At 39.9% G+C, this 26,620-nt stretch overlaps 2 protein-coding genes across 5 annotated transcripts in view; both read right to left on the reverse strand.

Annotated features, from left to right (window-relative positions):
* Positions 1 to 12,154, reverse strand: part of pum1 (pumilio RNA-binding family member 1) — a 36,525-nt gene extending 24,371 nt beyond the window's left edge. For both annotated transcript variants that reach the window (XM_042506103.1, XM_042506102.1), the window contains exons 1-4: positions 12,059 to 12,154; positions 4,473 to 4,645; positions 1,572 to 1,694; positions 1,057 to 1,125 (exon numbers count right to left, since the gene is read on the reverse strand). In XM_042506103.1, coding sequence (XP_042362037.1) covers positions 1,057 to 1,125; positions 1,572 to 1,694; positions 4,473 to 4,634 — 354 coding nt within the window. In that variant the 5' untranslated portion in view covers positions 4,635 to 4,645; positions 12,059 to 12,154. The remainder of the gene's footprint in view (positions 1 to 1,056; positions 1,126 to 1,571; positions 1,695 to 4,472; positions 4,646 to 12,058) is intronic.
* A 5,125-nt stretch (positions 12,155 to 17,279) lies between these two features.
* Positions 17,280 to 24,946, reverse strand: nkain1 (sodium/potassium transporting ATPase interacting 1). Of its 3 annotated transcripts, none has more exons than XM_042506353.1 (8): positions 24,852 to 24,946; positions 24,168 to 24,538; positions 22,657 to 22,794; positions 22,478 to 22,558; positions 21,198 to 21,395; positions 20,916 to 20,976; positions 18,794 to 18,875; positions 17,280 to 17,553 (listed from the first exon to the last, which is right to left on the reverse strand). In XM_042506353.1, exons 2-8 carry the CDS (start codon positions 24,219 to 24,221, stop codon positions 17,544 to 17,546), a joined length of 624 nt encoding a protein of 207 aa, XP_042362287.1. In that variant the 5' UTR covers positions 24,222 to 24,538; positions 24,852 to 24,946; the 3' UTR covers positions 17,280 to 17,543. The 3 variants fall into 3 exon arrangements, with proteins under 3 accessions (XP_042362287.1, XP_042362289.1, XP_042362288.1); XM_042506355.1 differs by having other exon boundaries at positions 24,858 to 24,936; XM_042506354.1 differs by lacking the exon at positions 24,852 to 24,946 and adding an exon at positions 24,745 to 24,836.
* Between the last annotated feature and the right edge of the window lie 1,674 nt (positions 24,947 to 26,620).

The following is a 26,620-nucleotide window of genomic DNA, read 5'->3' on the forward strand; positions in this document are numbered from 1 at the left end:
GACCGTAAACTCCGAATGTTTTTTTTTTTTTTTGGTTGTTAAGCCGCCAGTGCTGCATTGCAATTCCCAGTAATACATCTGCTGGAGGTACTTTGACCCCTGACTGCGCCCTAAATAAACAAGTACAAGCCATTCGAACTGGAGGAGTGAAGCCAAAACAGAATAACACACTACCACAACAAAAGCCAGTTCAAAAGCAACCATTAAACAATTACATCTCATAATTAAAAGACTGTTCATTCATATTTTTCAATAGTTTTAACTAGTTTTAAATATCTGGACTTTATCAGCAGATCATTTGTGTTTCTCTGCTTATCTCTTGTCACTTTCTATTACAGTCAGTGACACTTTTCTTGCTTTAAAACTTTGTTTCTGTAAATGCGATCAGTATCCTCAGGCAACAGGAAACTCTTGGTTGCATGGTGGGTAAAAATCTGTAAGTGTGTTAACTTATCTACCATTTCTGGGCTATTTTTGTAACATGTTTATTCATCTTGTTACAGATGTATCACAGTCCATGGCAGCCAAATAATTCACCCAATATGAGACACAAACGAATGTGCTATGTTCAACAAGCCAAAACTTATTGTAGGCACTGGTCCAACATTAACAGAATGACTGAGAGCAGACAGTGTTTAATAAATGCTAAGAGCCAGCCTCACCAGTTAAAATTAATATTATTTTCAGAGCTTTTCATTGAAGAACAACAATGCCAACACAAGTCCACAGTACTTTTGGCTCAAAGGCCTTCCACTAAGCTACTCATCCATCTCTTTTTTCTTGGATTTCCTGTTTTTCAAGTTTGACTTTCTGTCAGCAATCCATCATGTGTTTGTTCAGCCAGGTGCCCGAGTCACAAAATACCGAGCAGCCATTTTCATGACAAGTGTTAATCCAGGTAACTGCCAAGTTTAAATATCAAAACAAAACTGTACTGACATGCCGTGAGTAACCACAAATGCTCCATTATCCGATGAGGTGTTAAAGCTACACGGTCACAATGGTCACCCTCTTCTAGACATTAGATTTCCCCAACCATCAAACCTGATGTCTCACCTCTCCCATGGCGCGTCCCTCCAGAGCCAGAGCCTGAAAGTCATGGTTCAACTCGTCCATGGACCGCACCTGCAGACAGAGAGCCCAGTCATGTCTCTCACACGATGTTTAAACATAAACTCGGCTTTAATTACCTGTTAATTAGTAATTGCTTTCATAAATGATTTCCATGCCGTTACAGAGCAACACTAAAATTAAGTTTTTAAGACTAAAAAGACGGTTTAAACTGTTATCAATTAAAATGTGTACCTTGTGTCTTTTTTTTAACATTAAATGGCCACTGATGTTCATGTTCTGAAACTTAAAAACTGAAACAACAAAAGACTTTGCTTCCCATACCCCTCACATATTTTGCAGGTGGAAGGATTTAACCATTTCAGTTTACTCACTAGAAATGTTTCTGTGAACTTTGTACGAGCAAACAGTAGTACACATGACATAATACAACAACACCAGCGCTGCAAAAGTGTGTTACCACTTATGCAACACCAGAAAACACACACACACACACACACCTGGCTGTCATGGATGTTGTCTCCAGTGGGCCAGCGATGTTTGCCGGGCTGTTCACCGTGCTGCCGCTGGAAGAAATAATCTACCATGGCATCATCCTGGGAACGTCCAGCACCCGCCACACCCTTAGACACACACACAGATACACAGTGTATATTATCCTCAAATTACTGGCAACAGTAACAAGCAGACACCTGGAGACATGCAGGTAGAGCCTGGATTTTAAGTATTCACTAGGGCTGCAGCTAATGATTATTTTCATTGTCCGTATTAGAAAATGGTCAAAAATGTTGTTAAGTGTTTCCCAAAGCTCAAGATGACGTCCTCAAATGTCTTCTTTTGTCCACAACCCGAAGAGATAATATTCATAGAGGGGTAAAGAAACCAGAGAAAAAAAATAAAGTCTGGAATCAGAGAATTTGTACTTTACTTAATTAAACAGATTAATCAATTCTCAAATTAGTTGGCAATTAATCTAATAGTTGACAACTAATCGATTAATCACTGCTGTTTACCAATGTTTTATAGAGCTGATTATAAAAAAATCTAAAAACCCACAAAAGCGAGCACGCTTACCTTCAAATTTATGTGGAACATAAAAGTGAGCATCAATGTTATTTAACTGAATGTCCATTTACATGTACAATGTATTGTAGAAATATCAGGGGTGAAAAGGTTACTCAAATACCAACAGCACAACAAAATTCTCTAATGTTTTCAGCAAGACCACTCCAGTCTCTGTGCTGCTATCAGAAAAAACTCCATACATACAAGATGGATACATACAAGATGGATACTACTACCTCAGTGTAAGCTACTAGACGTCATAAAAATAAAGACATTCAATCCTAAGTGGAAAAAATCTGGCACTTCCTGTCTTTGAAAACAAGTCATCCAAGAAACTTTTCAACCTGAGGACCAGTTTTTAGGGAGTCATTGTCGTATGCATGTTTTTGCAAAAACTCGTCATCCAAACAGCATCATTGGTCAAGGTATTCAGTGCAAATCCTGCCTTCTAAAACTCAAATACATCAAAATAAGAGGCAATGTTTCCTTTCACAGGCAAACTTAGATTGACTCCCTCTCTTAGTCATTTTGAGGGTAGACACAAACTTCCCCACAACATGCCGTCATCAAAGGATCAGTCAACATGTTCTGGAAACAGCTGGGCTCGGTCATTTGCTGGGCTCCGTCATTTGCTGTACACGCAGAGCGTGCAGTAGAACACGTTACCCGGACATCATTCGATCTGACTTAATTGCTACTTATCAGATAAACTGCTCTATTTCCTCTGGGATAAGTCATGAAAAATGCTAACCTTGTTATCAAGAAGTAATGTTTTACACTTAACAGATGATCCCATGCACCGTGTACAGTGTGATGAAGCTGAGGCATGACACTGTTCACCCTCACTGCTGTGAGCTGCATTTCAGTGCACACAGATATCCGTAATTACATATTTTATAACAACACAGCTAGCCCGCCTGACTGACAGCAACTATGAAAGGCTATCAGCTTTCCAACTTCACCACTTGCCAGGAGAATTAAAGGAGCTCTAGACAACATTCAGAGCATAAATGTAGCAGCAAACAACTATTTACCATGTTAAGATATAGCAGCCTAATGGCGACCTGAGCAGAGAATGAAGTCACGCTCCCTCTGTGTCTTTTCACCCGAGCTACTCTTTATTATGGAAAGCTGGTCCGGCTGTGTGTGCGTGTTAATGAAAGCGGGTGCCTGTGCATGTATCTCAGTGGCCGGATAATCACTGCGGCTGTGTGCTGCGTTCATACGGCAGAACTGCTGCTAACAGGACAGCATTGTTGCAGAATCATTAGCGCCCATCCCTCGGCGAACACCGTTAGCTCTGTCAGTACTTGGGCTGTACCTGACTCAGAATTATGTCAGTTGAATCAGATTGGGCAGTACAAAACTAATGTTCAACACTTCCATTTATTTCCACCTTGAGTTGTGAAGTTTGAACAGGGACTCAGCAGGACGCTCAGTGTGACAGCAGCATTCACTTAATACAGCAAACAAGCTAACTGCGCTAACGATAGAGCGCAAACGCGCAACAACGCTCTTTGCCTACACTGGACATCAAACCAAAGCCAGACGCTGTATCCTGTTGAGCCGCTGTGAACTGTGAATTCACCACTTCTTTAATCGACATTACAGTCTCTCTCTCCCTCAGTGCCTCCGCCTGCATGTCTGCAACTACTTGTACTAAAGAGTAGCATGAAATTCAAGAGTGCTCTCTCCACAACAAAGTCTGGGAAACAAAATATACCCAGAGGCACGCCTGCACAGCCCGCTGACTAGCAACATAAATAAATAAGAAAATAAAAAACAACTGCTTGACTTGAGGCAGTCTCGGTCAACTGAGGGGTCATTCACTTATTGATCAGTTCATTCAATGACAACTGACCATCATGAGTGAACACAGCAGAAGGTGATGACTTCAGACAGCCCATCATTGTTTGATATACCTCCAGACAAGTAACGTTGCCCAAATTCAGCTGAACATTGTCAACACGAATCCCATTTGAATTCCTACTCTCTGCCCAGTGTTTTTATAATTTACTTGGCCGTAACGCTGCCAAGCAGTGGCTCTGCCACGATAGCTATACAAACTAACTAGCATGGTTTAGCTAACAGACAACAACCTGCCAAAGCTGTCTGCAGTCATTCTCTATTGGTGTGATCTGCAGAAAATATTTGCAAATAGTTAGCAATGCCAATATATAGACATTTACCTTTTTACAGACTAACCAACTGCAAAAATGTGATCATAACCGGGTTGATTTGCATCGTAAATGCTCCTACACAACATGAGGAGGTTGGTCAGACCGCGCTCAGACTGGGCATACATTTATTAGAGGTGTCAAGGTGGTGGGCTTTACCTGCTGGCTGGGGGGTGTGGCCTGAGGGGTCTGCCCAGTTGGAGGGGCATGTCCTCCGCTGCTCAGCACCACGGGCATGCTGGGAGATGTAGTTCTATGGTGGGGGCTGAATGAATCCTGCCAGAGCACTGCTTTCCTCTTCAACACACACACACTGCTCATTCCACCACAGCCTGTCCAGAGAGAAAAACATCTGTCATTTGCAAACAATGGCATACAGGGTCAATACAATAAACAAACAAAATGTTTGATAAGCTTTGAATAGTTTAATACTGACTGATGGATGGAGACCCTATGCAGAGTTGACAGTTTATCATGTGCACCCACCTAAAACCAATGCAGTCTAATTCAACTCCCCTGCAAAGTATCTGCTATAAAAACTCCAACATTCATTTTTTATTGAAGCGGCTACAGTTCATCAAGTCTGCTAGTTTCATAAAGCACCAACAGTTTGAAGGCTGCGGCTTAAAAAGCACATCTGCTCCATGTATATAACTGAGGACAGACAAAATACAAAAAAACATTTGCAGCACAATTAAAAAGATACTTTGCCAATTTTCAATCAGCTTTGCATCATAACAATGTGGGTAGTATGTGCAAATGAGCAATGGTAAACTGCTTGCTCGAACAGATCAGGGTTTCCCACACATTCATTTACTCGTAGCAGACCGCCACAATTAAAACATCTGAAGCAATGTATTGATTTTTTATTTTTGGAGCTGGACAACTTTTAGGAATGCTATTGGAAAATATATACCACTTGGCCAGTCACTGTCACACACTCTTGGAGTGCAGACGTACTCTGGGCACAAAAGGAGCAGCAGAACGCCTGACACAATTAAAGTGAAGCTGAGTTTAAAGGTTTGCATTCCCTCGCCTCTGATGCAGTAGCTGCTTTGCTCAACCATTGATCGGATCAGCTGTGATCAGATCGCCTAATCAGTTAATGACCCCAAGACAAACTCCACAAACTGCTGCTGAAGAAAAAAAAAAAGATCTCATGAAGAGTTCTGCCTGCATTACGTTAGCAAAAGCATCCAGACCGGTGTGGCATAGTGCATTCTGGTTGTTGCGGGCTTTCTACCTCTTGAGCAAATATGAATGCCACAGCTTTTTCAGTTTTCTCTGGTCATATAGCACCAATTTCAAAAAGTATTTGCATTTTTCTACTGGATTGACATCCCATTTTGTGATAAGACCATCTTTCCAGCAGTGAAATACTTCTTTAACACAGCATCACGAAGTACAGCCTACAAAATGACCATAAATTGGAATCAACACCTGATTATAGAGGCTAACTTGACATGAACATTGTAACCTTTGCAAAGTAGGATTTATTGCAGGGCTGTTCTACTAACTGCATGAAGTTTGCATAAGTTCAGGTGTAGCTAATAAACTGGCAAATGCAGATATGAGCATACAAATGTGTTTTAACAACATAAATCCAGTCAGAGTGGTGCAGCAAGTCAGATTAATCTTTTTAACTATATCCCACAAGAACGCATGCACTGAGAACTAAGTCCTTATTCCAGCTTACACTGTACAAGCAAACAAAGACAACCTATGATCCACGTACCCAACTCCATAAGAAACTATCGTGATAGAAGACAAAACATAAAGTAAAACATATGGGTCATCTTATCCAAAAATGGTTCGTGATAAAAGTTTAGAATCAATGCTGCTGTTCTATAAATCCCTTGATACATCATACATCAATGGAAAAAGTAAGCACCATGTCATCTAAAGCAAACTGTGCAAACACATCTCTGACATTTTAGAACAGAAATGGGTCTCTCACTTGACAACTTCAGGCACCCGAGATGCAAAAAAATCTAAACAAATATTGTACCTTGATCTGGTTCTCATGTAAACTACATCCAGCTGTCAGTTTATTTGGTACACCAAGCTAAAACGAATGCAGCCTTTGTGTTTGCTAATACTTTGTCCATCTAATGAGTGACGGTAAACTAAATTTTATAAACACTGCTGGAGAAATGCACAACAATGCAACAGCACCTTAAACTGTAACCTCAAAACTAGGGTGCCGCAATTTATCAAAATATTATCAAATCACAATAAGGCCATGTGCAATATAAAACTCGCAGAAGCTTCAATTTTTTGACAAAGATAATTTGTCACAACATACACTTAATAAATTAAGCAATGTGGTGCAACAGAGATGCCCTGGCCTACGAAATCAAATTCCAAACACAAGACTACATGTTTGAGAGCACATAGTTGGTTACAGACCCCAGCGAAAATCAAATCAAATCTATCTTTTTTTTGCGTGAAAATGAGAGGTGTACCTCATGAACTGACAAATGAGTATATACACAACACAATGCAGTATAATGAATAATGTTGCCTGTCAGGAATTGCATCTAAAATTGCCTTAGAAGAATACATATTTTCACCCCGGCAGTTCACTACACTCACAGTCCCCCTTTGGCTTATTTTGTCTTTAAAATTAAATGAACTGTTTTAATAACATGTATTTTGGATGTACAATTGCATATTATTCTGCAGCACAGCACCAACAGAACTGAATGTAAATAGCCTAAGTAGTTTAATCCAAAGTATATTACGAAGTTTATTGGTTACAGCCACATAAGGGAGAGCACTAAAATTAATCATACAGCAGGTCTAACATTCCTGGAGCAAAGCGGCAACCTGCCATTAAAGCTACTTAATTGCTGATAATCAGAGAAAGAGAGCTGGGATCAATAGCTACGCATATAAACCGGAGAATTACTTCACAAGCCGGCTCAGGAGACTGGTGATTTAACTGCCAACCTGCCTGTCTGCAGTCAGCATGACATACTGTAAACTTTACTGTACTGCTGTATGTGGCTGGAAAAAAACATACCCGCTCTAACTGTGGACCGTAGATATAAAAGTTGCCCACAGAGGAATCTCATAAAAAGTCTCTATGTTAAGCACGGCCGAATATTATTTCCACACTAAACAACAAGTGTGCTGCCCTTCCCTGGTTCAAGGTGTTCTATCCACAGGGATGTGGTTGTTTTAAAAACCTGTGCAGGCATGGCTTTAGGTGGGATATGGTTGCAGATCACAGCTGATTGTAGAAGTCCACATTGGTGTGTCACACCACCACAGGAGTACATACTGCTAGTTTATTAAGAACACTCAACTGAAAGCAACACAATCCGATTAGAGATGTTCCCATGCCATTTTTTCCTTCCGGATACTAATTTTGATACCTTAACATTGCATTAAAAACATATCAAAAACAAAAAAACAGCTGTGTACTACTAACCGTGTGTGGATGTGATGTGATTGCAATCATCGTTGTACGGCACATCTCAGGTTTAACCTTCTGTAAACACAGAGGTGTTGAAATTCACAAAAAACAGTGCCGTGTACACTGTATATGTTGCCTACTGGAGAGACACTCCAGTGTAAAATATTGCCAAATTGCTGACATTTTGCTAACAGCTAACACACACTATTAAATCAATTCTTCTTTGACTCTCTAAAAAAAAAAAAAAAAAACAGGAGTTGCCAGTGGCTGCCTGCTGTGTAGGGTACTGTTTAAGTGCAACCAAGAAGAACTTTTTTCAAGGTAAAAACTGCCCTTTTATCCAGGTGTAAAACTAAGCTAGTTTAACTTAATGAATTACTTTGTATCAGGTCGGTGCTTAGACTACTTGTCAATACCTGACTTCATGGTCATTTTGGAGGCTGAAGTTTGTGGTGCTGTTAAATTGTACAGCATCTTACTGAGAGGTGTCACTGATGTTTTTTCTGTTCGTGTAGACTAAATATAAACACGGTGTTGTGCACAGAATTTAAGTGAATGTGTAATGGTGGCTGATGACAGTGTGTTTCTTTGTATCATTATGTGTCCCCCCTCTAAATTCTGAGGTTTTTGCAGGTCTGTTAACGTAGCGCAGGCAGAGGTCTTCATGACTTCCAGCAGCAGTTTGTGCTTAGTGGGGTGAATAACTGATCCATCATTCAGTCCAGAGCTGATCAGATCAGATCACTGGATGAGAGGAGCAGCTGCTGCGAGTGAATGCAAACTTCTAGACCCAGCAGAATGAATGGTTTCGTTTCACTTTCAATGCACCTGTAGTTTTACCGCTCCATGTGTGCCAAGAGTGCACTTTGCACTTCGAGAGTGTGGTGCAATCAATAAGTGAATGGTACAAGGTTTCCAACACATTTATTTACTTGTGGTGGGGTGCACCTGCATCTGCCACCACAAACAGATATTCTAGTGCTACTGAAATATATATACACTGTGCAGTTATTCATTGCTCTCTGAGCGCCAAGTGCACTGTTATCTCAGACAGAGCAGCAAACACCAGGAACAGTGAAAGTGAAACTTAATCTTTAATTTTTCTGAGTCTAAAAGTTTGCATTCACTCACTCTGCTTCTCCACACATCTATCGATCTGATCACCTCTGACCAGATCAACTGATCAATTATCCATGCCATAGAGAAATATAACTAAAGAAGAGTCCTGCCTGGGCTGGGTTAACGGACCAGCAAAAACAAAACATCAACAAAAATCTGAATTTAAACAAACGGCCACAGAATGATTAAAAAGGGGACACTATATAAATATATATAAAGGGAATTTTGCCAATGCCATCCTCCATCCATCCTCCAAAAACTGAAAATCTATTTGTGGCAGCAGATGCTTTAATCGTGGTGGGCCGTCACAAATAAGTGAATGTGTGGGAGGTCATGAAAAACACTGAGTGTAACACAATACAGATCAACAGCACCACAAACTGCATCTTCCAAAATGACCGTAAAGTTGAATAAACATGTCTCCAAAACTATATTAAATGTTATTAACTTTAACAGACTAAATTCCTTTAAGCCAGGTGTAGCTAATGAACTGGCAACTGAGTCTAGTGTGCAAATGGGAACTATTTAAATTACAACAGTAAGTTTGCACAAGGGAGGTTACAGAGTTTATTTTCCAAGAAGTGGGGACAAACTGGTGGCCCTTATTTTGAGAAGGCCAGGGAGGCCCTGTCATATAACTTGGGTAATGGGCGTTGGGCAGACTGTCATTATGTGTGCAATGATCAACTTAAGAAATATGCAACGTGCATGGTACACACTGTTTGGTGGTCGTGGTCATTATTGGGCAAAACAACTTCAGTGGTTTTCGGCAGTCACAGGGATATAATTTGTATTTTACAACCTCTTCTTATCCAACAAGCTCTAATCTCTGTTAAAATTACCAGTTTCGCATTAGTGTCCCTACAGGCCATGAGGAAATTACAAGCGGTTCTTTTTACACTGAGCCACATACAGTAATTAACTTTGCCAGAGTCTGTCTGACACTATGAATCCTCAAATGCATGCAGCTTTCTCTAAAGTCTACTGAAACCACTGTGCAACACACCTCCCCCTCCATAAACACAAAAAAACACAAGCTGACCGGCTGAACAACCCCAGTGGTGTAATGCAATTAAATAATATTACTTTGTCACAGCACTTCATTATTATTTGGGAGTATCTGTGCTTCACTTCAATTTCTATATTTCTGTTAACTTTCACATTTACTCCACTACATTTCCGAAATAAAATGTATTCTTTTAACTTCACTAAATTTCCCCTAAGCATTTAAGTTTCTTACTAAAAAATAGTGAAGGAACTGAGGATGCGAGGAGGGGATGAATGTACAAATAAAGGAATTTGGGGGGGAGACCACCACTGACCTTTCTTCTTTACAACCTTTAAATTGTAAAAGACTTTTTTAGACCAATTTCATGGTACAAAGAAATAATCTTCAAAATTTTCAAAATTCTGACTACTTACATTTTTATTAACATTTTTTTGGACTTTTGCTTTCCATACTTAAAGTTGAAAGCATAAGTTTTCAACTTTTCAATTCTACCCCAATGTATAGTCCCCAAGTGGTATTACTGTTAACACCACTGTCACAAAGACTAGCGGGTGGGCTCTCTGTTTTCCACAGAGCTTGACGACTATCCACAGACAAGCGATCGACACTATTATCATCAACACACAACACTGAAGAAAATAAGAACTGACATTTTCACTTAGGTAGTCAAATAAGACCATTGCTAGGGACTCTGGGAAGAAATAACTCAGCCAAAATATAGATTCAAATTGTGGAGTAAGGGTTTAACGTGAGATGGTTGCAAGATTTTGGCCATGTAGTAGCTTTTTACCAAACTTGGCCAACAATCATGGCATATAGCACAGTTCTCCTCCAGCTTTTGTTGAGCAGTGGCTGATGCACTTCCTTATGCGCCGTAAATGGATCGTTCATTTTTCCCGGGAGATTGTACTTGGTGTAAGCAGAATTACACAGTGAAAGATAGGCTAATAACAAACCAATGTTAATGCAATTTTTTCATTGTTCTGTAGTCATCACATGGTGCAATAAACACTAAATTCAGAACTGAATGTTAAAATTAAAACGTCTTATCTGGAGACTTTAATTACATTTAATATCATATATTTACTTTCAATACTTAAATACAGTTAACATCTGATACTTTAAGATTTTTTACTCAAGTAATATTTTCATTAGAGACTTTAACTTCTAAAGTAATTTTGTGGCAAGATACTTTTACTCTGGTGTGGCTTTCAGATACTTCACCCACCAATGGTTTTCTCTAGAGTCTGCTGAAACCACTATGCAACACACCACCTTCAGAAACACAAAAAAACACGAGCTAACAAGCTGAACCATGCCAAAAGATGAAAACAAACCAGCCTGCCCAGTGATCATTCACATCATGCGTTTGTTTTGCTGCTCCACTCTTCATTGAGCAACGAGGAAATGTTAGCTTTTTATTCCTCTGCTACAGCAGGTAGAGAAACACCCGGAAATCCACAACACCGTGGCCATTCCCCAAAGTGAAACGCACACGGCTTGTTGAGCTTCAACTCAGGAAACGGGCACTGTGCTCCACAATCTAACTGGGTTAATCATTATTCAATACCGGGGATCAATCCACCGCATACCGGGCACAGACAGGGGTGTGACAATACGAGCAACCTGCAGCTAGCACGAGATAGGTGTCTCAACACAAACATTTCCCTCCTAACAGACGTGACACACCGAAACCAAAGATAAGACGGAGAAGCTCCGTGAACGGGGTCGTCACGGTAACCGGGGGGGGGGGGGGTTCATTTTCATGCACTCACGCCAGTCTGGGATCTGTTGTGGAGGGTTCAATGCCCATGTCTACCAACAATAACACGGCCTCCAGACACAAGCTTAGCCCGGTGGCTAAACACGGGCTCCACACTGTGTTTTTAACAGCGGCAGCAGTCTGCAAACATCACCATAGTGTTTTTAATAAACACCGGGAGGTCTGTACCTGCGTGCCGAGCCCGCAGCCCCACAGGTCCCCGTGACGCGGATGCTAACAAAGGCCCGAGAGCTGTCTGGAGCGGAAGACCGACACAACGGGAGGAAGGAGGCAGGCAGCAGAAAGGGAGGCTGCTGCCGCACCAAATACTCCCGTTTATCCGCTCCCAGAGCCGCCATGGCGACAATACCCGCTCCGATGCGTGAATAAGCAACGCGCTGTGCTACCGAGACCGGGTTAGAGGTGATACTCACCGGCGGAGAGGGTGGATGGACGCGGATTTCGGCCCCAGTTTCTCTCTGACACCCCAGGCTTTCACTCCGACAACATGGCGGCTCGACGGAGGAGCAGGCGAGAGCGCTGCATGACGGGAAGGGATGAGAGCGAGCGTGCGGTTCATTGCGCCAACCGGGAGGGGAGGGTCACACCGGACCGGTCCCTTTGTTATGTTTGTAGTCTGTTTGGGTGTATTTATAACGCATTTTATTTTTATTTCATTCACTTTATTTTCAATGAAGCAACCTGAAGACATCTTTTTTTTTTTTAAAGGACGTCATTAAAATATTCTCCAAAATAACTTATATGTCCCAATAAAGTTCAATTTTAGAAATCTATATTTATATTCACCATGAGACGTTATTTGTACTTGCAGTAGAAGACACAATATTTATCATTATATGGCGGACTGTACACAATGTACCGGGGTGTACATTACCCTAATGCAGCTGACTCCCCAATAATAGCAGAGCCATACGTGCCATTTTTCAACGAAATATTGTCTCTTTTACACGTCATTGGATATCGGAATCAATTTTTAATAAAAATGAATGACAAAAGATTTGGATGCAACCTAATTGTGAATAACTGTCCTTCAAAATTATTCACAAGTCGGCTACTATCCTGCCAGCCATTACATGCAGAAGAATTAATAAAACAAAATTTAAAAAATAAACACGAACTGCACTTTTTGTGTGATGATCACTGTTTTCGCCCTTTTGGGCATTGTTCTCACACCAAGCAATTCCGGAGGGAAATTTTCAGATTCATCATGGGACATATATTTCAAGAGTGTAGATTATTTGGGGAAAATGTGGTGTTTGGCTTTCTCAATTACCCAAGAAAAGAAGACAAAGCATTTTTAAATAATTAATTTGATAATGATTTTAACAAAGTATACATAATAAGTTTAAAAATAAAAAATAATAATACTGTCGGTTTTCTGAAGAACATTGACCATTAACTATTCATTGATTCAACTAACAAAAAGGCTATCAAGACACTTGATACTGGTATGTGTTACATACCTAGCCTATTTAATGTAATATCTCCTGGCTTTTTGATATTGTTTTGTTTGTATCCCTTATATGTTATGCCGGATTTTTGTTACACTCTGCTGTATAAATAAAGGGGGAAAAGTGCGTCTCTATGGTAACGGGGAGCTTGCGCCACACGGCCAGCGCGCGTGCGGCTGCTGGACGCTCCATGTCACCTCCGGAATGTAAGTGCGTGATGGGAAGAGGGGAGCGTGTGGCCCAAATAACAAAAAAATACCCATTCCCAAACATGTCCCAAACCGGTGTGTAGGTGACGTAATGCTACTAGATTATGGCAGCCCTGCAAGAAAATCTATGGTAATCATATGGAAATTTGTTTTAGGATAGGCTGCTCAACATGCTTCTGTGGGTCGGTCATACTGGATTGAATAACCTGAGTGTGTCTATAAAGTATGTCAATAAAGCCACGGTCATATATTAATTTTGTACTTAGACCTATGTAAAAGTTGAGACAGGATCTTGTCACAGCATACACAATTACAAGCACCATATAGTCTTTTCTTAGGTTGTTTTTTTTCTGTATTGTTCAGTTTTAAAGGAATGGGCCAACTTCACTCCCCATATGACTATTTGTGTAACAATTACTCAGCCAGTGTTGCATTGTGTTCATGAAGAAAACTGCTTTTCTCACATATTTCTGGTAAAAGAAGAATCCAAAAACATGGAATTTTCTCAAATTTAAGTCAAAACAACGGCAAAACTATATCAAAATGTGTTTTAAAAACTCCTTCACAACTCATGCGGTATAGACCAAGTTTCACTTATCCAGTCATATGCTCAGTAATTCCCCAAAACTTGCATTTTTCGCTAAAACCTTACTATTTAAAACTAAACTGAAAGTGTGATTTAGCTATGCTCTCTTCAAAGCCAGACTCCATTGACAAAAACAGTCATTTTACCTCGCTGAACATGGGAGCTGCTGGTCCACCACTGCCTCAACCAGTTTGTTTATGTTATCCCCTTACTAAAAAAAAGTTAATGTGGATTCACCAAAGGCCAGCAGCCTCTATGTTAAGTAAAGTAAAAATACTATTTTTGTCAATGGAGTCTGGCTTTGAAGAGAGCATGGGTAAGTTTCACTTTCAGTTCAGTTTTGAATATTAGTATATATTAGTATATAATATTATATTTTTAGTAAAAACGCATGTTTGGAAAATACGAAGCATATGACTGAGTAAATGAGACTCAGATTATACTGCACAAGTTGTGTCAGAGTCTGTAAAGTAATGTTTTGATATAGTTTTGCTATTGTTTGGTGCAGTTCAACATTTTTCTCAGTTTTAGGATTCTTTGTTCACCACAGGCATGCAAAGAAAAAAAAAGTTTTCTTCACTAATTCACTGTAGCACGGGATGAGTAATAGATATATCAGTGTTCATTTTGGGGGTGAATTATTCCTTTCACGTTGTCATGTGTTATATTGGCAATAAACTATGCTAAAATTCATCATAGGGAATTATACTATAATTATTAGTGACTCAACACAGTCAATGTTAATACACTAAAACATTTTACTAACGTAATAACAGCTTCTTTTTTTTACAATCATACAAACTAAAACTCAACAGTGTTACTTTTGTCATAATGAATGAGCTATCTATGAAATTATTTTGACAATCCAATATTACATAATATTAATATAATACCATTGAAATTAACTTAAATGAAAGAGTCACAGTGAGGTCAATAGCACTGCACGCATGAAGTAAGTCACTTTATGAATAAAGTGTTATTTTTTGTAAGGTTGGGCTTTCTTTCTTTAAAATGCATCACATTATTTTGACAAATCAAATCCTCACATCAACTCACCAGAGTGTATTTTATGTTTAATCTTCCAAACTAATCTGGCAAAAATGTGATTCTGTGCCCCATAATCCAGATATTAGTATAATGTAATCAAAACTAGGAATGAAAGCACTCCCTTTATTAAACCTTTTGTCACGCTCAATGAAACAAACGTGTCTACAGATGACAACAGAGGTGTATTTAATGTAGAAAGTGTATTTTTATTATTTCAAACTTCACCTGACACCCAATAAGGTCTTTACTTCATACCTGTCTCCTTTCTTTCCTCTTCATGTCTCCAATTACAGCTAGAAAAACCACTGATCATGACATATTCTCCCCTCAGGTCTCCTTTATCGCCATGCTCTGGTGTAAATCAGCAGATGGGCTGCAGAGGTGAATGTAGTTACTGAGAAAGATGATAGGGAGAATTAGCTGCAGATGGGTTAGAAGAGGGCAGCGGGAGGATTTCCAAAAAGAGAGAACAAGAGAAACAGGTATGAAGAAAAACTCTGATGTGCTCCCTTTTCCCCAAACCATACCCACCCCCTAATGCAACCCTCCTTGTCTAAATGGAACCAACAAAACAATCATTGGCTGGTTATTTACATGCACAGTATCCCCACTGCTCCCCCCTCCCCTCCCCTCCCCCATAGACACACTAATGCCTGATCCCAAAGCCATCTGTATCCCTAATCAACAGCATTACATGAACAGTAGGCTGAATTTATTTTCCTGAAAACAAAATATCCTGGCAATGGACATTTGACTTGGTTTTTCGCTGTAACGCGGAATTTTAAAGGACAAGTTTGGCAACATTTTACAGTTTGTCAACATTAAAGGACCAAAACCAACAACAAACCGATCTTACTAAACATGCTTTTTCTTCAGTAAAATACATTCTTGTCCAAAACTGTTATAAACACCTCAATGAGACACATTGTTGCACTGGGTGACCCGTTCCTTCGTTCTGATGAAGCTGGGCATTGTAGTTTATTTTGAGATGATCCCACACAGTATACCATCCTGGCACTATGAACAGTCACTAGTGCAGCACGTGTACAACTGAAAATAGTCCCCAACAAATGCACTATTTACTGCTGTCTTAGTCACATTTGCTAAAAAATCGACAGTGCCAAGCTGTTTTAGGATTGTTTTTTAGTATTTAAAAAAATGTTACAAATACTATAGTATCCGTCGGTGACTTTTTTTTAAGATTCACGCCTCCAGCAGTGAATGGGCTTTGGACTAAGATATACAAACAAGATGAGAAAGTTGGAAAGTATTGCAAAACAGATGAACCTAGTGTTGATTATGGTCATTAAATGTTTAAAATATCACCAGCCTGATCCTTTAAAAAACACAAAGTAACCATTTGTATATCAATGTATATCAATTAATCAGTTGTTGACATTGTGAAGAAGATGTTTTTTGTCTCCCATGCCTCCACAATAGAAGAAATCAAAATATAGATCATTTTTCATAATTTGGAGTAAAAATGGGATACATGAGTCGCACAGCTGGTCAAGCGTGTGCATTTGAACTCTGCTCGATGGAGTGCAAGAGGCACATTATCTGTCTTTGCATGAGACTGTTTATGTGAAAGTGTTTAAAAATAGTAAGGTTTTAGTGATCATACATGTGTTTGGGAAGTACTGAGCATATGACTGAATAGGTGAGAACTGAATTAAATTGCACCAGTTGTGTGAGTTTGTAAACGGACGTGTTGATATGGTTTTGCCGTTGTTAAACACGGCCCCTTATTTGCTGCAATTCAGTGAGAATTTTCACTGTACTTGGACTCAGTGGGAGGCATGCTAGCAAAACAAAGTTTTCTTCACAAATTCAATGTAACACGGGTGAGTGATTGATACACAAATGATTATTTTGTGGGTGATGTGTTCCTTTAAAAAGTTCCACCAGCTTTGTTATGCTACCTCAGCTGGTTTGTATTGTAAAAAAGCCCGAATGGCATCAGTGGTTTTAACCGCATGGAAGGAAGGATGGCTTTGGGAATGGGAATCGTAAGACTGCTCTAGTTCGACATCACCACATTCTAAAACGACGACAGGTACAAGCCGTGCCACTTTTTGTTATGTGACCCCACCCAAATCCCAACCCCCACCCCACACACACACACGAGCACCCAAAAAAACATTCACAGGGACACCGAGTGGTAAGAGTCCAGGGTGCGACCACAAAGCACCAGCTAGTCCTGTGGAGTTACACAATCACACACACACACACATATACACACTTGTGGGAGTGTTGAGAGCTGGCAGTTTAGTGAAGTGTGTCTCCCGTGATTTGACAGAGGTGTCCCCAGCTCTTGTTCTCTGTAGCTCTCCTCCTCCTCCTCCTCCTCCTCCTCCTTCATGTTATCACACCACCTGGCATGCTGGTTCTTCCCTGAGCTCTGTACATTCTATTCAGGGCTGTATTTCTCTTTCTCAGACACAAGCACACATGCACACACGCACAGACGTCTCTCCCTCTGGGTGGGGTAAGTCCATTCCTCCGGTAAACTGTGACACACAGAGTGAGTGTAGTCTAGGCAACCGCTGCTTTCCATCCACAGTGACACTGTCAGGGTTTGGCCTGAAGGGGGCGCGACCAACAGTTAACCAGCCCTGGGATGCAGACAGGATGACATCAGGGGAATTCACATCGTCAGACATCAATATTAGGTCATACTGTACTTTGATATGACTGCATGAAAGGGGCACTCCGCTGATTTTACACATTAGGTTTGATAGATTCAGCATGAGAAAAACTGTTGTAATATGTCCTCTGTGACCCCGGAGGGAGCTTTTCAGTGTTTAAGAAAAACAACCCTGATAATGTCATTAGTGTTAAATGAGCCATTAACAAAAATCATGCATTACACCCACCAGTGAGAAGGACAAAAACCCAAACATATCCTATGAGTCATTAAATAAGAAACTTTCTCGAAATAATGTGTTTGTATCTAAAAATAAAGATATATTTTCTCAAAATAATTACTTAAAATTGTAAAAGAATGAGCAACAATATTAGGTTATTATTTTGAAATACTAAGTCATTGTTTTTAAAGTACTAACTCATTATTTTAAGAAATTTGGCCACTATTTTGGGATAATGAAGTCATTATTTTTAAAATACTAACTCATTATTTAGAGAATGTTTATCAAAATTTTATGATACTAAGTAATTGTTTTGAGATCATTAAGTCATTATTTTGAGATCATTCACTATTTTCAGAGTTTCTCATCATTATTTTGAGAAAGCCTCAATATTTTGAGATAAATAAGTGATTATAGTCAGTCTTTAAAATACAAGGTCGTTGTTTTGGGAAAGTTTAGCATTATTTTGAGATATTGACTCTTATTGTGAAATAATTGAGGGCTTGTGTCCGCCAAAGCATTTTTTCCCCAACTGAAGACATCCTTGGTCATTGTTTTGAGATAAAAAGTCATTATTTTGAGAAACTATGTGATTATATTACAATATTAAGTTGTTACTTTGAGAAAGTTTCTCATCATTTTGAGACAAGCCATTATTTTGAGATACAAGTCATTATGTTGAAATATTACAACATTACTTTAAAAAAGTTTCTCAATATAATGACGATATAATGAGAATTAGGAGGCTAAGTAACGATGCCGGTAAGCTGCATAGTGAAAAGTGTGGGACGCAGCAGACCTGGGGACTAATAGTCACAATGTCTCAGCCCTTGTTACATTGATCTCTATCTGTGACGGCCCCCAAATTTTTATAAGTACAACATTAAATAGCTGGCGTAACCCTTGAAAGACAAATGTGCCACAAAAAGATCAAAACGAGTAAGAACAAAGTAGAAAAAGTGTAGAGAATGCTATATTTGTAACTCACGTGTAAAGAGGCTGCAGCTGCAGATGAGAGGACTTCTGAGGAGGCTGGTAGCCGTACGAGTCAAAACCACCGATGAAATCAACTTCAAAAGGAGAGAGAAAGAGAAGGGGATGACATCATTCCACTTTCCCTTAAACCTGTATTTTTAATCAAGTCTTGTATTTCAAGATCAGATTCTGTTTTGACATGAAAATCTATTAAGGCATCGGATGGTGCTGCTTTCAGTATACCTGTATAACACTGTAAACCCACTGTGACATCAAAATCTGCCCCGATACATCATCTTCCTCACTGCGTCCATGTCATTGATACATAGTTCTAATCTTTCTCCATCGATTCAAAGGAACAAACTTAAGTGGTGCCAGCTAAAAAACAAAATCATCCCTGATTGTCTGCATAAGTGGAAATATAGACCAAAAGTTAGGGATCTGTTTTATCCAGAACCAAGATCTGACATTTTAATAAAATGACTCCTATGATGTTGTATTATTGCTTTCTTCTCTGGAAATATTGGCGGTTATTAGTTTATTGCATGTATATTGGTATCAGGTGTATATTTTGGCCAAGACAAAGCAAGACGCTGCAGAACAGAAATGCATAAGATGTGACTGAGCTAATGTAGAAACATTATTTGTGGTCCACAGTTTGATGAAAGTTTTTTTTTTATAACAGTTAAAAATCCTGCTCAGTACATTGATCACAGTTCTTTATAGAAACAAATTTAAATGGTGCTTGTCCAAAATTGTGTTTTGGAGATATTAAGAAAATGAAAACATCATTACTGTATTTTTTTTTTTACACTATCGAATAATTAGATTGCTATTAGTCTAAAAAAAAAAAAAAATCAAGTATTAGTTGGAAAATATTATAAATACATAAAAAAAACATTGTATGTCATTGTTATTTCATGATCACTAATATGTTATAAGATGCATAGAATTATGAGATCGCGTGCTTTTCAGGCATCACAGACACAACATGACATGCCCTTTCAAAGGAAATCAGTCTTATGATGTAATATTCTAATTATGGGCCTTAATTTCCCCTGTTGCCTGAGAGTGAAACACTCAGGAAAACCACGTGAGGAAAAGAACAATTCAGACACGCAGATGGCACACCCAAGCCCACAGACAAGCACCAGCCAGCAGACAGGCGGACAGTCTTGACAGTGGGATTTTTCGGGCAGACATCTCTAAATTACTCTCCACAGATGGAGTTCTCGGATCACTAAAAGGGAATCCTCTGCGATGATATTGCTCAACATGACTCAGGCAGGAGAAAACAATGAGCTAATAGCGCTCAGATCCAAAGCCGTGGGTCACCAACGCAAAGGTATGGAAGACTTTTTCTGCCAGTGTGATGAAAAAAAAAGACCCTGTAAGTCACTGAAATAAGAAACATTCTTAAAATAATGATATGTATCTCCAGATAATGAGAACCTTTATCAAAACAATGACTTAAATACTGAGGTAGTATGTCAAAATAACAAGACAGTCTCCCAAAATAATGAGGAACTTTATCAGAATAATGGGACACTTGCCCAAAACAGCTTACTTACTTATCTCAAAATAATGAGTTAGTATCTTAAAATAATGAGAAAGTATAAGAAAATAATAAAAATGTTTTAAAAATAATGAGTTTATATCTCAGAATAATGAGAAAGTATCACAAAATAATAAAAATGTTTTAAAAATAATGAGTATATATCTCAAAATAATGAAAAACTTTCTCAAATTAATGACTCAGTATCTCAAAATATTAAGAACAGTTCTAAAAAATAATGACTTAGTACCTCAAAATGAGACTTTCCCAAAATAATGAAAAGCTCATCATGTATTTATTACATAATATTATTAATAATGGAAAAAATATTTTGAGAAAGTTACCAATTATTTTAAGATGTTAATAATTACTTTGAGATAAGTACGTCATTATTTTCAGATACCAAGTCATTATTTCAAGAAAGTTTCTCATTGCAGTGACTTACAGGATCTATTTTTGTAGCGGAAATGGGCTTCCATACAAAAGCCTTCTCTACAGTATGAAACAAGTAAATCTGATCAGCTGAGCAAGGTGCTGGAAGAGGATCAAGAAGCTTTTAGAAGAAGACAAAAGCACTCACAGCTGTCCTCGTCATCCTGGAAGACTTTGCTCACGTAGCAGGCGTACACAAAGCCAAAGAGCTGTTAGAGAAGAGAAATTAGGTGAATGCTCTTGTATAGCCTGAGTCACTGCTGACCTAAGAGCGTCTGTACTGTGTATCACAGAAAATGTTTTAGCAGAGGGTTGAGGGTCAGCAAACTAAAAGGCAAAACAACAATTTTTCACAATGTTTATAAATATTTAGTTGCGTGTTTTCGAATATAAAAGAAACACACTGTATGAGCGTGCGTTTGATACGTACAGCCAATAGGATCTGAATCGCCGAACTCAACACCTCTATGTACTGGTAGTCAAGGAGACACCCGGAGACAGTGATGACATGGTGGTCGTCAGGGGCCATATGAGAGTCTAGCACAGGTGTCACCAGGCAACCGGGACCATGCTCCATCCACCACGAGCGATGAAGGGATGTGTTGAACGTCATGAGAAAGTCCCTGTCCTGAACACACACACACACATATAAATATGGCTACAGCTAACGATTATTCTTATTGTCGATGAAGTTTCTGATTAACAGAACAGTCTCCAAAATGTCAGAAAATAGTAAAAAAAAATGCAAAAGGGCGGGATTACCGCGGCCAAACAGTTCACAATAATAATATTACTATGATGATTAACTTAATTTATTGTGCATTTTGCGTCTTGTCTTTTTTGGCAAATATTACACTCAAAATACAAGTGTAGGGAGGTGTACAGAGAATGTCATATTTCTATCACTTCCAAATGAGGCCGATTGGAGTTGGAACTTGGGCTGCCACTTGAAAATCAGAGATTCGAATCATCAGTCGGAGACCCTCAGTCGACTGAGATTGCTTCAAGTCAATCAGTCTGGGGTTTGTTTTTTTTTTTTTTTTGGTAGTCAGTGTGCTGTGCAGTGTACTTCTAGGGATGTTTTGGTCCCCAGATTTTGCTGCAGAATCAGTGCTCTTGACTTCTACGCTACTATTGCAGCAGCAGACCTGTAGACAGCAGCACAGAGGAGGAGAGAGGAGAGACCTTTTGCTTGAAAGTTGTGAATTTGCAGCTAACAGCAAATTAATACAGTACAATCTCAGGCTTTTTTTGACATCTAGTGCCAGAAAAAAATGTTGTTGCAGATTTGCAATCCATCGTTAGCACAGTTAGCTTATTTATTATATTGCAAAAATGCCGCTGTCACACTGACAGACTTTAAACTTTGTGTGGAAAACAAAATGAATCGATGAACATTTGTATTGAAGAGACAAATTGTATTCCAGTGGCATAATTGTGAGTCGGGTATAATCCTAACTGGAACCAAATAACTAAGACTACTGCCGTCTGACCTGTGTATGAATTCCAGTTGTAACCTTTTCCATTAAATCCAAAAGCTGTTAGTGTATGTTAGGGTTTTTAGTTTGGGAACCAGTGGAATAAACAATTAAATGATTACAAAAATATAACTCAACTAAGCAATTACATAATTAAAGACTGATAACTTAGAGCAAATCTGTCCAAATTGCTAAAAACATCACACACAACCTCAAGACACACAAAACTTACATGAGACAGGTTGCCAACCTCCAGGTAGAAACAGATAATGAATGAGTTCCAGCCCACCCAGAGGACCAGCCATACTGCATACTGCCAAACAGACACAGAGAACAGCTTCAGTATGAGAGTAACTGCATCAGTGCGAAGTAAGCAGGAGCTGTGCATCAGAGGGTGAGGGCTATACTCACAAAGATAAGGTATCGGAAGCGAAACTGCACGGTGCCAAACATGCCCAGGATGACGGCCATAATGTGCAGGAAGTTGGCCAGGATGGGGGCCCATTGGTACCCTAGAAAGTCAAACACCTGCCTCTGCAGGGCTGCCACCTAGGGGACATGGGGAGGGGTCAAACACCGTACACACATTAGAGGAAAAGACACACACACTTACACAACGGAGCACATATGCAAATGCAACACACACAGAAACACGGCGCACACATGTGATCAAGGTTTCACACACACATACTGAATATACACACAGACAGTGACAGGGACACACATACACAGGTCTGCCGCAGTTGTTTCCATGGTAACTGCCTGGAGCACCAGCCAGTCCAGTGACTGTAAAAGAGGAGCACCCCCCAAAACTAATGAGAATCTATGGGCCGAATCCTCCTGCTACACAACAACTCATCAGCCCCGCAAACAATAGCTTGAATAACTGGCCCTCACACTGCTGTGGTCCATGCCAGCATCACTACAGGAATAGCTGATACTGTCTCATATTACACACTTATTACATTTTAGAGGGATAGTCTCAAGCTATTTGTAGGCTAACTTTAACTCCAGAATGGAGACCAGATGGTGAACAGGGCCTCCTTGTCCCTCTTGCGCTTAACATTCACATGGTTTTGTCAGAATGGGGCTATAACCCCTCTCTCTTGTAGGCCACCCCCTGACACCAAAGCACCCCCTCCTGCCCTGCTCCCTCTGCTTCAAAGACACACACACCCTCGCCTGTAATGTGGCATGGCATCCCAGCAGCTGCAGCTCAAAGCTTTTTTAGTGTGACTGTACAGAGAGGCTGGGCAAAAATTGATTACAATGTGCGTGTGTGTCTGTAGCACGCTGTTCTAATTATATCATCATGGTGAGTGAGGAAAGAGGCAGCCTTGGCCACACACATCATACACACATGTTCTATTTCTAACTTCACCTACTGGTTTTATACACTGTATTGTGGCATAAGACACATAGGCTTTTATTTTTAGACACTTGACACACTCAGCACATTATACATATTTATAATTTTTAACATTCACAGACAAGTGCTAATTACTATATTTCTTACATTTTATATTGTTACACACTTTACACCCTGAGCACATTATATTTATTTTTGAATATTTACATAGTAGTGCTACTTGTTTTATTATTATTAGTTTCTATTTTATATTTTTACACACTTTACACACTCCGCATATTATTTTTATTTACATTTGTTAAATATTTACATACTAGTGCTAATTGTTGTATTATTACTGTATTTCTGTTATGTATTTTTATATACTTTGTGCTGATACTTATTTCTACTTTCTATAAGTCCCTGTGCTTGGCATTATTATAAAGACTACAGCGAACCCTGGGATCAATAAAGTATTTCTGATTCTCTCTCTCTCACACTCACACACACACACACACACACACACACACACACACACACACACACACACACACAAACACTAACACACACTCACCAACTGCAGTGAACATATCACCAGCAGCGTGCATCTTCCGTCGCACTTCCCCATCTTGGAGGGCTCAGGACGCGGCTTGGAGCCGCGGAGGCTCCGGGGGAATGACGGGTCCCCGGTCAGATCCAGAATGCCTGGCCGTCTCAGCTCACACCATTCCCGGCTGAATAGACCTGTCCAAGGCCGCCGCCTCCTCCTGTAACGCTGGTCCGGCCCTTCCTCTCACAGCCAGTGACCCATCTCGGCCGCTGGTTTTGTCGGTAAATACCAATCGCGAGGTGAAGGGGGGGAGGGGGAAGGGGGGGGGGGCGTCCACTTCACACCGGCCTGCTGCGGTCCGACCACCACCGACAACCGAATCACCTCGGCCACACCTTCCGGAGAGGGGACACACAAAGACACAAAGAGAGACGGAAAGCTGTCATAATGTGCCCCGGGCTACAGACAGAAATGAGCATCATATGATACCGAATCACACGGGGGTGGAGGGGAGGAGGGGACCGACCCCGCAGTGTTACTACGGCTAACGTTTGGCTACATGCGATCCGCTCCGGACACAAAGCAGCCCGTTGTGACTCACGGTTTTTTATGAACGGGAGAGTCCTCGTGCCCCCTCTACCCCCGTCGTCCCGCTCTCCTCCTCCTCTAACTGCTCAGGAAAAGAAGTTAACGGCCAGATCTGCTCACCAGTACCGGGCTGTGGTGCTCCTTCGCTCCGTCTCGCAGCGTCTTTTGTCAACAATCGGTGCCGGGGCGGGCGCAGGAGGAGCCGGGGGGGGCGAGGGGGTGGGGGCTCTCAGTCACCGCGACCCCCTCGAGGAGGAGCTGCATGGATTCTGCAGCCCCGCGTGCGTGCGCGTGGCCGTGCGGCAGCCCCGCGAGGCGTTTGAAAAGGAGCACAAAAGAAACGGGGGCTCGCGGTGGTGAAGGAGGTTCATACAGCCGAAAATAATAGTCTGTAATCGCCTCCATCTACCATCCGAGTGGAGATATACACACCGAGGAGAGAGCGGCTGTCCCGCGGTCCCGCTGCTCGTCTCCTCAGCCTGCGGTTATTCAGAGCGGAAGGAAACACAATTAACAGAATTGTTTAATTCCAGCTACTTACCAGGAGCAGCACCACCACAGAGTAACACATTAGGGTCGTTAAATTAAGCCATCTCTGATGTACAGGCAGATAATGACCGCTTTGGGTCATCGCATGGCCATGTGACAATCATTTCAACAAAACCATTACATGTCAGATCTAGTTTACTGCAATCAATCTTACATTCACCAAAACATGAATGTCTATCAAATGAAAAAGTGATTAGTCAGATGAAGCATGTTCTCCTTTATCTTGACATTTTTATGGTGTCTTATATAAAGTCCTGACAATATTGATTAACTTCACTCTTCATAACATATATTTGGACAAATAATTAAATTTTATGCTTTATTTTAAAAAGGACAAGAAGACGTAAGACTAGCTGTATCTAGTGCTCTTAAATTGGACATCGCTCTGCTCTGTATCTGCATTGTTGATGTGGACTGTTTCAAAAAACTCTGATAACTTCATTTTACTCTAAAAAATCTAGTTGATATCCTTGAAAAATGCAAGTAATTATAATAATTGATGTTTACTTTGTAGCTAAGTGTAACAGTTACATAAATTGTGGTTACATTCAATTAATGTTGTAAAGTTGCTGCAACTTAAAAATGACAAGTTTATTGAAATCAGTCTTTCTAAGGTTTGGTAACCAGGTTTGGAGCCAAGGTTCAGTAAACCAAGTTTACCGTGCTGTATATCTGTATTCTGCTGGTTTCAAACTAGTTGGATTTTCTTAAACATGTTAACAAAACAGAACAGGCAGATCTCTTCATCACTGGTAAAATCCTCTTTGTGATGATCAAGCTTAATCAGATTAACTGGGTTTACTGAAATTACTAACACTTAGAAAGACAAGTAATTTACTTGTCATTTTCATGTTGCAACAACTTCACATAATTAAGTGAATACAAGGACATTTTGAGTAAACATAAAACATGGATAGTTTATGGATAGATATGGAAAGTAAACATAAATTAATATTTGTAGTTATATTTACTGTCTTTTTTCAAGGCAATCAATTTCCAAGATTATTTTAACATTATTAACATTTAACAATGTTTTGTCTACCAGTTTTCATTCTAATAGGTGAAATGACCCATAATCAAAACCCTACTTAGCTAAGTAAACCTGTGCTCCTTGTGTAATTAGACTAGAAGAAGAAAAAAAACATGAATAGCTGCAGTCACATGCCAGTAACTCTATACAATGCTAATTAATTGACCTAATTAATTATGACTTCTTCACAGATTAGTCCAGAGCTTGAAAAAAGCTCAACACCTGTACTACAAGAGGCAATACCAAGATGGAGAAAAAAAAAAGATAACCCAATAAAACTTGAATATAAGTGCATTTGGTAAATTGCAAA

The sequence above is a fragment of the Plectropomus leopardus genome, chromosome 18 (genome assembly GCF_008729295.1).
Source record: "Plectropomus leopardus isolate mb chromosome 18, YSFRI_Pleo_2.0, whole genome shotgun sequence".
Lineage (NCBI taxonomy): Eukaryota > Metazoa > Chordata > Actinopteri > Perciformes > Serranidae > Plectropomus > Plectropomus leopardus.

Excerpts from the sequence above, each read along its gene's own strand:
- nkain1 (XM_042506353.1), bottom strand. The coding sequence starts at position 24,221 with ATGGGGAAGTGCGACGGAAGATGCACGCTGCTGGTGATATGTTCACTG. Across the intron at positions 22,559-22,656 it reads GCTTCCGATACCTTATCTTT|TATGCAGTATGGCTGGTCCT; the intron begins GTGAGTATAGCC and ends TCTGTTTGGCAG. Across the intron at positions 21,396-22,477 it reads AGGTTGGCAACCTGTCTCAT|GACAGGGACTTTCTCATGAC; the intron begins GTAAGTTTTGTG and ends GTGTGTGTTCAG.